General features: G+C 37.1%; 1 protein-coding gene across 1 annotated transcript in view; it reads left to right on the forward strand.

Moving 5' to 3' along the window:
* ARMC9 (armadillo repeat containing 9) overlaps nt 1-13,700 on the forward strand; it is a gene marked incomplete at its 5' end in the record, with an annotated part of 69,553 nt that overhangs the window by 37,806 nt on the left and 18,047 nt on the right. Inside the window, 6 exons of the mRNA XM_080623996.1 lie at nt 581-704; nt 2,421-2,560; nt 3,374-3,450; nt 5,406-5,480; nt 6,575-6,665; nt 7,583-7,641. Coding sequence (XP_080480122.1) covers nt 581-704; nt 2,421-2,560; nt 3,374-3,450; nt 5,406-5,480; nt 6,575-6,665; nt 7,583-7,641 — 566 coding nt within the window. The remainder of the gene's footprint in view (nt 1-580; nt 705-2,420; nt 2,561-3,373; nt 3,451-5,405; nt 5,481-6,574; nt 6,666-7,582; nt 7,642-13,700) is intronic.

The raw sequence follows: 13,700 nt of genomic DNA on the forward strand, positions 1-13,700 counted from the left end.
CTCTTCATGAGAGTTAAAGAAAAAAAAGATAATTCCCCATTAATTAAAGGTCCTGTAGGCAGAGCTGCTACCAGGCTGTGTACCAATAGTTAGTGCAGCTGCTCTTTCATCTTCCTGGTCCTCACCTGAATAAATTTTGTGCATCACTGCTAACTGTTTGATTGCATACGTATGCAGCTTCATATCTCTGCCTGACGCAAATTAGCCCGAGATTTGGTGCTACTTAAGGAGCTAACTATTGCTCAGAAACTGAAATGCCATTTCAGTCAATACCAGGAGGGCACCTAAGTTTCCTGAGCAATTTGGACATATCTTTTCTTTTCCAAGAATGTACAAAACTGTGATAGCATGCACTGAAAGAAGAGCAGTGCATTCAGTGTGAGCTTCTGATGCCCCAGGTACCTAGATTAAATACAACTGCTCTGCTAGACAACTCATTTGTGAAGGTTTGTTTGGGTCTTGGCACAAGATTGTGGTTTGTCAAGAAGAAACTGAGATCAATATGCTTACTTTTCCAAGGAGAAGGAACTTTTCTGTCATAAGCTGATAGCATCTGTTCTTTCATCACTTTTTGCACCAGGTCGTGTCTACCTTTCTCAGAACCCAACGTTGCTGGAAATGCTGGAGGAGAGACTGAAAGCTGAAGACAAGGACTCCCTTACATGGGAGAATGTTCTTGGGGCTCTGCAGAAATTCAGCCTCAGGTGATGAAAGTGCAGCACACAGTGGTGACAGCTGGAGAGGAAATCCAGGCTAGCTAGGCTCTGTTCAGGGAGGAAAGAAGAGCACTTGATTTTCTTATAACAATCACCAGAACCTCTGGTGACTGTTGAAAGCAGAGTCACTTATTAGGGAGAACATAATTTTGCTGACTGAATTAACCTTGACTTCCTGTCAAGGATCAAGTAAATTTGCATCTCCTGCTATAGCCTTGTGTGCTTTATATGTATTCCTTAGCTGAACAAAGTGAGAATCTTAATGTAGAATGTTCTGAAGATTCTACATAGAAAAAAAGAGTTGCATTACATTCCAAAGCATAAGGTTTTCATTATTCTTTCTGCAAACATTTTTCAGGGATTTCATCTTCATCCTGTTGATCCTCTTTCCTCGAACTGTCTATGCATGGGCTGTCTTTTGTCTTATTTTTGCATTAGAAGCCTAATTTAAATGCCCATCATAAAATAAATGTCATGCAAAAGCAGTCAAGGGCATGATGTTGCTTTCATTTATCAAATAGATACGATCTAGGAACTCTGTTTCCACAATACTTAGGAGGAATATTCAGCCCTGAATAGTTAACTAAATGTAAGGAGGTGGATGGATGTGTTTAGTTCTTGTTATTTTCATTCATGTTTTGTCTAAATTAAGACTATGTTGGGTTTGGGAGGGATTGGGGTTTTTGTTTGTTTGTTTGTGCTTGTTGAGGAATGAGGGCTGCTTTTGGATTTGCCTCACATTGAAATTGTGTAGATGAAGCACATTTATATGTGCTGTGGGTAATATTCTGCACTGCTTCCTGACATGATATGTTATACATCTTTGTAATAAAAGAGAATAAATCTTCATATCCAACTGCTTGAAATCCTAACCCAATCTTAGAGAAAATTGTTTTTTTCTGTTAAAGCAGTGGTCAATAGTACAAGTTAGTTGAATTTTGGGGGCTAGGCACTAAGCTACTGAAAATCGAAAGTTTTTTACTTTTTAAAAAATAACAGTTAATCTTTTCATCTTACAGATCATTCATTCCAGATACTTGGCCCTTATAATCCTCTGGACTTCCTCCAACAGCTCCATGTCCTTCTTATGCTGGGGAAACCCACCTCCTTTGACCTGCTGGTCATGCTCCTTTTGGTGCAGTCAGGAGTTAAGAGAATCTGTGATTTAAGAATCTTCAGAGAAAAGAGCAAATAGATTTAAGCAAAAAAAATCTCATTTTTCAAATAAACAGTATAAAAATGCTATAGTGCTAGGTTACCTATAGCAGAAACAGTAATTAATTTGTTTTATGGGTCTGTTGTGTATAACTGACTTCTTTTTTTTACCAATTTTAAGACAATTGAAAATGCAAATTTAGGACTTAGAAGCCTTACAAAACAATGTAGAAACTGACCTTAGCAGTTAGCACATTTAAAAAAGCGAAATACAAAAAACTGCACCCACACAATAATGTTTTAGTCCTCTATACCTTTGGGAATCTGTATGTTCAATTTGTTTAGGCTTTGTTAATTCCTTAGTTTAATGATTCTACCAAAATGGGTAGTTGTGGGTTGTGTTTTTTTTGTTGGCAGGCTAGTGTATGGCAGGTAGATGAAGTACAGTTTTAATGTGCTTATATTAGCTATAAATGTATTTGAAAGCTATTTATGTTGTCTGATTTTTGTGGGTTTTGTTTGTTGTTTGTTTTGGTTTTTTAATCCTAGGCGTGCACTGCAGTCAGCAATGATCAAAGATGGGCTCATTTTCTGGCTGGTTGATGTTCTCACGGATACAGATTGCCTGTCTGATTACACCCTGGCGTATTCTGTTGCCTTGCTCATGAATCTTTGTCTGCGGAGTGCAGGTGTCTTACATTTTGTATTACAAGCTAATTCCAAGAAATGGAAAGGGAAGGTTTTGAATCTGTGTTTATGATATACCTGGTTTCTTTCAAGTGACTATAATTAGTTGCAAGGATTCACGTGACCAGAGATATTTGAGTGTTATAACCAATGCTTTGGAGCAGATCTTTTTTCCCAAGAATCCCAAACTATGGAGAGCAGCTTCACCAAAATCTAAAAAATTAAGAAATTGATTAATCACCAGAAACCTCTAAGATTCAATTCTTGGTTTTTATTCATATGTGAGCCATTTCTATATTCCAGGCACACTTTTCAAAGGACACTTTATACTTGTGTAAGATACTTGTGTGTCAGAATGAAAGTCAGAACTGAGTTGATGAGCAGTGGCAAGAAGCTTAAGCTTCACCTTGTAGAGTGAAATACTTGCATGCTTCACTTCTACAACACTCTGTTCCCCCTATGAAAATAAGGTCCTGCCTATGTCCAAGAGACTTGAAAGGAGCTTAAAGTAAGTTTTCTTTTATAAAGGAAGGTAATTTAAGGGTGAAAGATTAACTGCTTGCCATAAGCAAAAATAATGCCTCTGTTAAAATTTTTTGAATCCCTTGGTGTTGCTTCCTGACCGGGGTTACAAGTGTATAAGTCCAGAGTAGCTCCACTGATTTCACCTCAGTTGTGCTGAGCAGCATTTGGCAGGAACAAGGAATAGTATTGCTCTATGTAAGTTATACTTAGTACTGATTTTAAGAAACATGAAAGGAGTTTGGTCTGATGTCTTGTATTTTTTCAAGCATATTTGTTTTCTCACTTTGCAGGAAAGAATATGTGTGCAGGGATTGCAAACCATGTGCTCAGAGTTCTCTCTGATCTTCTTGGCCACGAGAATCATGAGGTATTTGTATGACTACATTTGGGTTAATGCAAAGGTGGAAAGAAAACATTAAGGAAGAAATGCAGGAAAGTAAATTGGTTTTGCTTCCCTTGTCAGACCCTCATGAAATTAAGTTGCATGAAATTTTCCTAAAATTCACAATTATGTGAATTTTATTTCGTTGGGTACTGGTCTTTCTAGACATGGTTATGTTTTCCTTTAGCAAATGTTGGCAGCTAAGAATGATTCTTTTAAATGCATAGTTAACATGCAATCCATGTGCCTTCTTGATCACAGTTTCTGATGCTGTTTACATGTTGTCTCACACCAATCATCTCAAGCTTAACTAGTTCACGTGATGAACAATGTGTGGTGCAAGCCCATTATGCAAAACATCAGGTGCAAAGAAGCAAATATTTTAGTAGTTTTAAGGAATATTATAAGATGGTACACTTGTGACATTCAAGCCCTAATATATTTTTATCTGCCACTTCATTTAACCTGCCACTTAACTGCTTTGAGGTTTCTTTTCTGTCTCCAGACACACTTGCATCTTAGAAGCTAAATTAAACTACCAGAGAGGAAAAAACTGAAACAGATTACTTATTTCTACCTAACACTTTTCAGCACATCACTATGATATCTGCTGTCTGCTATATAAAGCATTGCTTCGGCTGTCTCTGCAGAGGGGCACTGCTTTGACCATGGAGTAAAATTCAGGGCAGGAGAAAATGCAGGCAAATATTGTATGAAGATGAAATCAGGGAGGCAGTATTTTTACCAGGGTATTCTACGATGAATGTGCAAGGTATCTGGGGACTTGAATAAAAAGAATGTAAACTTATGTGTCTTATGTTTATAATTCAATGATTGTATCATCAGGTTTTTTATTTTGAAAATACAGAATGAATTACAGTCAAGTGTTTAGTCCATGTTTTATGAAATCATTAGATGATGTAGACCAGTTCTTTACTAGTGCTGTTTTGAATAAGATGAAACTTGGCATACCTTTATTGGACTCTTCCACTAGCTTTGTTTTTATGACTGATGAAAGTTTAATACAATACATGCTAACACAAAATAACATCCCAGTCTCTAGACTGAAGTACTTGGAAAGTTATCGTACTGTTGAAGTCTGTGCCTTAGAATGACCTTGAAATTTCTCTCAGAGAAATTCTTACAACCTAGTTTGCACCAGCACAGCTGATAGAAGTTTTATCGAAGTCAAGGGTAGAAGGCTGTCCAGAGAGCTTTCTGCGAAGTTGTGGAATCCCTGTATAAATCACTTATCTTTCCTTGCTTCCCCTGCTCCCAGCCTAGCTTATTCTTTGTTTCCCAAGGATGTAGACAGAGGATGACTGGAAATTTTAGTGCTCCAAAAGTAACTGGCCAATACAAAAGATCACATAAGTGCTGATAAAACTAGTTTGACAGATCTGGTGGCTTTAACTAGCCATAATACAGAGCTTTCATACTGGCTCTTTTTCTGCCTGTACTGAGGGACGGTATACAGGCAGCAGAGTGAGAGGATGTTTGAACCTGTAACAGCTTTTATTCTACCTAAGGCTACAATGCTTGAAGCCTGTTTTGAGTTCATGCTGACAGTCTTGTCCCTGTTCTTTGCCCTCTCTTTTTTTGTACTGCCACTAGTGTTTGTCAGAAACTAACCTCCTTCTCCATTTCATTTTTTCATTTTTTCTTTTTTTGTTTTGTAAGGCTAGGTTAGTTTACAAGAATACAGCTTCAGAAGGTGTATGGAGGAAATCGGCATGCAGCAGTACTGATTTAAATCAAATATATGACGGTATATTTACATCCTAAAAGTTCACTGCTTCCCAAATGGGAAATTTTGCAAGGCAGGCTAGCCTGATTACGTTCTTTGAAAGTAGTTCTGCACTTCTCCCTTAAATTTTGGTTATAGACAACTGGGGTGAACATAAGAGTTTTTCTTATGGTATGATATTTCTTCCTCTTAGATACAACCATATGTGAATGGAGCACTCTATAGCATTCTTGCCATCCCTTCTGTCCGAGAAGAAGCCAGAGCAATGGTAAGAAGTGCTGCTTTGCATAACACAAACATCAATGCATGTGCTAGATGGCATGTATACAGGTGCCTGTTGCACAGTGTGCAGCAGGGTTGTGAGGTAGGAGCCATGGCATTTTGAGAAAGGAATCCCCAAGAGGCTCTCCACTTTTCATACCTAGTATTCAGGCATTTATGAATGTAGGTCACAAACACTTTTGCTCTGTTTGCTGGTCTTTTCCCAGAAGTGGAGCCCCGACAGTGTGAAGGATTCTGCCTAAATTATAAATTAAAGGTGTTATTTTCAGAATAGTCTTGTCCATCTAGCATTTCATAGACTGGCTTAGGAGATGCTTTCATGTGACCTGCTATTCTTCCCTTTATTTAACTCATTCTGCACCAGCAAATAATCACTAAGAGGATGAGTTCCTCTTGCTGCTTTTCTTTCTGCCTGGTAATAAACATAGTTAGATGGTGAAGGCAGCAGGAGGGAGGTTTAAGCAAAACTGGGAACTTATCTCCTGTGAAAGTTAGTCTAATGGTAATGAATGTGTTTTAACTTCTGGATTTAAGGAAGCTGTTCTTAGGATAGCGGTGTATATTTTTATCTTAAGAAATAACCTAGGGAGCTATGCAAACATAATTGTTGTCAGATGCGTTACCTCACAAAGCACAGAGGATTGGAAGTCATCTTAAATGATTAAAGATGCAACATCAAACCTGTAAGAGGCCATAAAGAGAGAAACTGGATTTAAGAGAGGGTCAAAGTTTGTCCTGCTTTTTGCTTTCCTTCTCTGAACCTTGCACTGTTATCTCTGTCAATGCAAATTTTCTCTTGACTACCGTGTGCTGAGTTCATAAGTCAGAAGCAGCAGATCTATTGGAAAAAAATTTGCTGTTCATTGTGGGTACTTCTGCAATTATACCTAGAAGCAATCCAGACAGCATATTTCTTTGGGAAGGGTGTGGACAAAATGGAGAGCTTAGAGCTGGACACATTGGTTTGTTTCACACTGCCTCTGTTTTTATTTAACAAAAAAAGAAACATTTTAGCTAACAAAACACTCTCGCTGTGATCACATGAAATGCTAAACTAGCAATGTTTTCCACTATATCCAGGGAATGGAAGAAATTCTGCGCTGCTTTGTCAAGGAAGGAAATGCAGAGATGATCCGACAGACTGAATTTATTATCAAGCAGCTCAATTCAGGTCAGAAGAACAGATCTGAGCTGTAAATCTTTCACAAAAGCCATAAGAAAGCTCATGTTTTTACTTGACATTGAAACTCTCAAGGAATAATAATAGTGTGATGATCTGAGAGAGGATGAATAGTGAATGTCAGATGTATTTTAAAATATCCTTTTCTGCTACAATTACAACGAAGAAATAAAAGGATGAGTAAGTCCAATTCCGAAGTTTTGGGACTCTAAATAGAATGACCTTGACTGTTTGCTTTCTTGCCAGTGGCCTCACAGTAATGAGAGATTTCTGTCAACTGCAAAAATAAGCAGGTGATACAATTTCTTCTTAAAAATGCTTGTTAAGCACTGTATTGCCACTGTACGTGAAGTTGTTCATGAAGTTTTTAGAATTGCTCCTCTTCTACGTGTGAATGCTATTTTTAAAAGGTTTTGTCTGATCGGTGAGTTAAAGTTGAGTGTACAGATTTCCAGCTTAAGCCTGGCTGCTTTTTTCTAAAGAAATGAATTTTTCCAAAAGTTACGAAGTATTCTATGTGACTGCTATCTTTTTATGTCTAAAAGCAGTATAATACTGAAGAGTTTGTAGGGAGAAGTAGAGTCTTTTATTAAAAATTAGTTGAGAAATAGACACACACTTTCATTCATGCCTTGTCAGTAAATACACTGAGACGCCATAGTGGGATTTATGAGGAAAGAGCTATTCCACAGTGTTTCTGTTTCTGTCATTTTCCCAAATATGAATTGATTTCAGTGATTTCTAGAATGCTTTATAGGAGCAAATAATTTCAATAGTTGTCTTGAATAGAACAGGATGTCTATATAAGAAGCAAGCTGAATCTTACCCTTTTAAAAGAGGGGTAATAACTAGAGATTCTGTTAAGTTGTACATGTACTCTTAAAACATTTTGTTTTGCTTCTTTCTAGAGGAGCCGTTAAATGATGGAATTGTGTCTGATGATGAAGAGGAAGAGAACAATAAGGAAGTAAGTATAAAGGCTTTCTGGCACCTTTTAGAAAAATCCTTAGCCTTCTGAACAGAAAATATTTGTCTCAGTAAATCAGACTTTTTTATTTTGGTGGGTTTTGATTTTGTTTTTTACTTTAATTATTCTTGCATTAACAAGAAAATTGGATCTGTTTCCATTATCTTTTCTTCATGAAGCCCTACTCTTTTATTTTGGCAAATCACCTGTTGATAACTGTGGATAACTAAAGGATTATAGCTTGAAATAAGTGAAGAGATGAGTTACTGTAGCAGTAGAAATCTTGCTTTCAAGTACACCCATTTCAAAAATTAAAAAGAAAGGAAGCAAATGAACCAGTATATTATGGAAATAGTTTATAAGCAGGTTGTCACTGCTTTTAAATGTATCATAATCCGTTTGGGGTGTGATGACTTCTTTTGCTGTTTAGAAACTTTGAAATGTATTTAAAAAATTGTCTATATGTAATGAAGGAAAAGAGTAATTACAAATTGAAAAATAAGTCCCATAAGAAAATGAAATTTTAAAATTTGAGAAAGCAAGCATGAGAAACTATCTAGTAATAAATATAAACTGGTTAGCTACCTATTTCCAACTGTACTAATAAGTGCATTTTATACCAATACTGCAACATTTTTTAAGAAGCTGTCTTCATAGAGTAATGGGTTCCCAGGTGTAGACAGCACAGCATATTCGATCATCTGAGTTAACAAGCAAAGCAAGGTGTAAATTACATAAGGGAAATGTTAAACCCAGTCTTCACTGGTGATGTTGACCATTGCTACATTACCCAAAGTGCATGGAGGGGCAGCGAGGGGGTAGAAAATATACTGTATAGGCAGTTAACATGGGAGTTTTAACTGAAAGAAGTCTGCCACATACCGTTTTTCTTTTATTGGAAAGTCCTATATGAGAAATTTGAAAGAGGAGCTATATGTCCTTGAAGCAGTGTTTGAACATAGGTGGGTGTATAGGTGCACATGTATGTGTATCTATATATATCATGTATTTGCCCTGAAGAAGTCAATGACATTGAGAGTTAATGATCTCTGCAAAACCTATTTGTATTAGAAATATTTACTGAAAAACAAGTTTTCAGACAAAATGGAAGATTTTGTCCTGAACCAGCGAAGAATAAGACACATAAAACTTACCAAGTCAGTTGCATCCACATTGTACTAGCTTGTTGCACATGAACATGCTAGTGAACAGTGACAACCATGCTACAGTCTAAAACTTGACTGTTACTGCAGAGTGACTGAATGCATTTTCAAGTGCGTGTTGAGTCTTTTGTTTTGAAAGCAGAGAAAAATGTGAATATCCCAGTTGTAATACGTGCAGTATGCTCTCAGCTGCCATGGGGTGCAGCACCTTGCAGGATCTAGCCTTTGCCTGGCAGCGTCCTGGGAAGTTTTGCACTGTTTGCATTATTTACCCAGTTTCTGTGTTGTGGCACAATAAGTGGTGAACACGTGAACTAATTATAATTACCTTTGTGACTGCCTAAATTTAGAGCTGTGTGGAAATTCTTAAGTTTGAAGCTACAAGGAAAGGTTTTTTAGTAATTGGCTCTTCCCATTTTGTTCCAGGGGGGTACATTAAACAATTTTGGTTGCGTTTTTATTTTTTCCTAATAGGATTAGATTAGTGTACTTCTTCCACCTCATGCAGTCCTGTAGTGAGTTTTCAGTACTCTTTTCCACTCGTCACACCCAAAATCAATGCTTGATATGCAAGATGGGCTTTCTGGGGATTAATCATTATTACATAACTTTGTTTAATATGTTGCTTAACACCCTTTAACTCATGTTCCAAGGGTTGAAGTGTCTTAGGTGTGTCATGAGAATCCAAGGTGGTGGTGTTTTCGCTTGTACTATAGTATACTTTTTTGAAGCATACAGTGTTCTGTTGGCAAAGCACATAGATAAGGAACTCCTTTGTTAAAGGTGTGGCATTAAATTGTATGATAGTGTTGAACATTTTCATTAATTTACCTGCTCTTGGGAATTAAAGGAAGGTGAATTCTCCTATTCAATCATACCACCTGCACAAGTTGCTGCTGCTTCCAATCCCAGCCAAGGCTCTAGATCATGTCATTTTGGAATGCATTTTTACCACTGAACCATTATGTGATTGAAACGAAGTTCTGCAGCTTCTTGTTACTTGACTCAAATTTAGAAACAGAGAGGTGTCTGATTCCAGTTTTCATTAGCTTTGCCATTGTAAGAAAAAGTCTCATTTAGCCAATTTTAAAATTGTTTCCAGTGTAACATTAATTGTGGCACATTATAAATCCTTACTGCTGCTGAGAACTGTAATTCTGTTCTGCTGCAAGAATGCCTGGTTTCTTGGTTCCTCAGCTTAGAAAATATAATTTACAAACAAAATGGCAGCAAAATGCATAATATTGTTACTTTGTTAAATAAGCAAGGATTTGTTAACTTACTGCCTCAAGGCTTGGAGCCCTTTTGTGTTTTGGAAATGCAGTGAGTTTATTGTTTGATGGGGTTCTGTGATAACATCTGATGTGATCTGGCAACAGAAAGTTTTGGAAAACATTATCAAAAGTCTTGCCTTTATGTAACTTTTAAACTACTACAGACTGAATGTATTTCAGAATATGGCCATATATTGCCAATTTAGTGACATGCAATTAGACTGCTTACTGATATTATAATTTGTTGCTTATCCACTCAGTACCAGTATTTGTACCTTCACAATTTAAAAAGCAACAAAAAGACACTCTTATTCAGACTTAGTTTGCTGCTTTTGCCCCAGGTTTTATTGTTTCCAAGACCATGCAAAGATCCCCATGCTATTACTATTACCTTTCATGGGTTATTTTTTGTTATTTTTGTTTAATTTAGAGTTGTTCAGTTCTGTCTTGCTTTTGAGTAGATTGTGTGGTAATGACTACTTTCTCCTAAACACTGCTATCAAGATGTGGTTGAGCTTGTTGAAGGATAATTCTGGGATTTCCAAGGGCATTATACACTCAGAAATTTAATATTCTGTGATGTGTGACACTGGTGCAATTAAACTGAATAAAAAATGGCTATGTTTTCCATATACATTATTCAGAAATAAGTTAATTTTTGGGTTTGTGTGCTGAACTTTGCATGAACTAGTGTAGAGCTCAGGATGCACCAGCTTCTGGAGTACATACCCACCTTTGGTACGTCAAAAGTCAAAGTCAGTCAGTCAAAGTGCATATTTTCTGGTGCTTAATATTCTCTTGACTGTTCTGTTAAATACTAACTTAATTTGTCTTCAGTATTCAATCTTTACATTTGCTTTTTATTTGACTTATGCCATCTTTAAAAGCTGCTTGTAAAAGGGTATGTGTTATATCATAGCTGTAATTCAGAAGTTTAGTTACAAACTTGAGCTGTGTTAGGTAATCGTACAGTGACAATTCATCAGACACCCTGTGATTCCACATCATTCAGCACCTGGCAATAAAATCAGTAAATGGTGGTGTGAAAATACACTTCAGCTAGAGAGTACCTCAAAAGAAAGAGAACTTAATCATGAACCTAGTCACAGGACTTCAAGCCATTACATTAAAGAACTTTGCTGCCAACATCTGCTGCAGTCGATGAGCAATGGTGAACAGGGCACCAACTGTGTTATTTCAGCAGTGGAATGATGGCATGTGTCAAAGCCCTTTTTCAGTACAGAGAGGCAGAGGAGGGACACATTTAGGCTCAGTTACCTGGCATGTTAAATAACATCAGGGAGCAAGGTTGCAGTGGGAGGTACTTCCCAGAAACTAGAAACTGGTGTTCTCTATCTGACAAGATGTGTCAACCAAAATACTGGAAGAGGTGGAACCTGGGGAAATCAAGGTGAACTGTGAGGAGAAGTTAAATACCTCATGCATGCAAAGAGCTGGATGAAAGAACAGGGTGATATTCTGGCTGTGATGTGTAACACTCTCTCCAGGCACAGTGTAGGCAGTCTCTGTAAAGCATCCTTAAACAAAACTGTTACCTTTGGATGCTGTGTTAACATACCATATTAAAAAAAATAATAATAATCTACCAGACTATTTATAAAACTCATCTTTGCAGTTTTTAATTTATTTTTTTTTTAAATACAGTATATTCTGGAGCTTGGAGAGTGGTTTTGTTGTGCTTGATGCAGATGATTATTGACCAGTTTACAAGTGTTTATCTGTGGTTTTCTATTATCTGAGTTATTTTTCACACCTACCCAGCTTCCCAGATAATTAGGAGCTGATTGTAACTTGTCTTGGAGAGAAAGGCAGATTGAACATCTTCCTGAGGTCCTATACAGCCTCATCGTGTATAGTTGAGCACTGAAAGAATACATATTTAGGAGGATGCAGAGGATTAACAATCTGGTATCTTCAAGGCACTGACGGAAGAACTAGACTTTTATTAAAAAGGTACATGAACAAACAATTACGGAAAAAATTTACTCTAACCCATAGAACACTGTGGATTATCGGCAGTGTTTCTGTAACTGCTTCAGTTGTTCACACACAGGCATCTGATGACTCTTAAATTTAACTGCAGCATCAGAAGCACCTGCTCAAGGCTGACGGATGTGACTTGGGACCTCTGGGAGGCTTGTGCCCTGTCAGAGCCACAGCGGAGGACTAGGCAGGATATTTCAAAGAAGAATTGGATGGTGGTGTGGGCTACTGAATTGAGACCCTTGTGCCTGTACTTTTTATCTCTGCTTGACACCTGTGAATAAGGAGGTGATGAGCAATGAGAATAACTACATCAAAACAAAAACTATGGTTTTAAGCCATTTGTTACAGAGATCATTAAACTTGAAAAAAGGCAAGCCTCTATAGCTGTGTGGAAGCCAACAGCTACTTCGTCTGAGCGATGGCAGTCCTGTTATATTACACCAGACAAAGACTGGAATCAGTCAGGCATTGCCATTGTAGGAAAAACCTTCCCTGTACACATTTCCAATGTCTTTTTTCCTCGTGCTGTTTTTGTAGAGCACTGTCCAAGCATCCATATTATTGGCTAATCTTTGTGGCAGAAGGCATTTCTTAATTTGGCTATTTAAAAGTATTTAAGTCTGAATCTCACTAAAGTGAAAGTGCTTTTGATTTTGTTTGTGGTTCAGAGCTCATCAAAGTTCAGTGGCCATTGTTTTTAATGGAGCTTATGCCAGACTCTCTACATTAATTCCATGAAAGATGAATCACCCATAGTTAAACTAGAAATAGGCACAAGAGAGTGAATTCTTGGTACTTTTCACTTGAGAATTACATTTGTTTTTTATGGAATAAAGTCAACAGAGATTATTGCCTTCTTGTAGAGTATATGTATACTAAAGTACTGATTCCAAGAATTTTGTACCAACCCGATATAGTCAGCTTTAAAGCTCCCTTGAAAATCTGAGTAGGTGGTGCTGCTGCTGCTTCACATTGCTCTAGAAAAATTCCTGTTGGACACCCATGGTCTCACCTTACAGGAACCACTGCTTGAGGAGTGATTCTGAATGCACCTCAGTAAGGATTTTTTTTGTCTCAGGTGATTAAGTATTATGTGTCTATTTCTTGAAAATGAGTAAAAATGTTCAGGGTTTGGGGTTTTTTGGTATTTTTTGGTTTGGGTTTTGAGGGGTTTTTTTGAGGGGGATGTTCTTATTTTGTTTTTTCCTTCTTGGGGAACAAAAGGCAATAAATAATTTCAGTGTTTTTGTCAAGGGAGAGGGATATACCACAAAGTGCTGAATATCCATATGGACATTTTGATCTCATGGAATGCTAGCATTATGTTCAGGAATGTTTATGAATTGTATTAAGGTGCACTTATTTTATTTTTACTGCTAGTTGTTACAGTCTAACTTGAACTTATGCTTTTATTACTTCTAAGTAAAAATACCCTCTAGGGTACTGACACATAACAAGATCCAGATAAGTTTTCTATCAAGTTTCCTTTTTGCTTGAGAGATAACTTAAAACTTTCTTGTGACTTTTTTTTTTTTTTTTTTGGCTGTGACTTGGGCAGATCTGCAAAACCTAAAACTTCAAATTTCATATCAGCTGCTTGTTAAGGACAGAGTGT

The sequence above is a fragment of the Psittacula echo genome (assembly GCF_963264785.1).
Source record: "Psittacula echo genome assembly, chromosome: 7".
In the NCBI taxonomy this organism is placed as follows: domain Eukaryota; kingdom Metazoa; phylum Chordata; class Aves; order Psittaciformes; family Psittacidae; genus Psittacula; species Psittacula echo.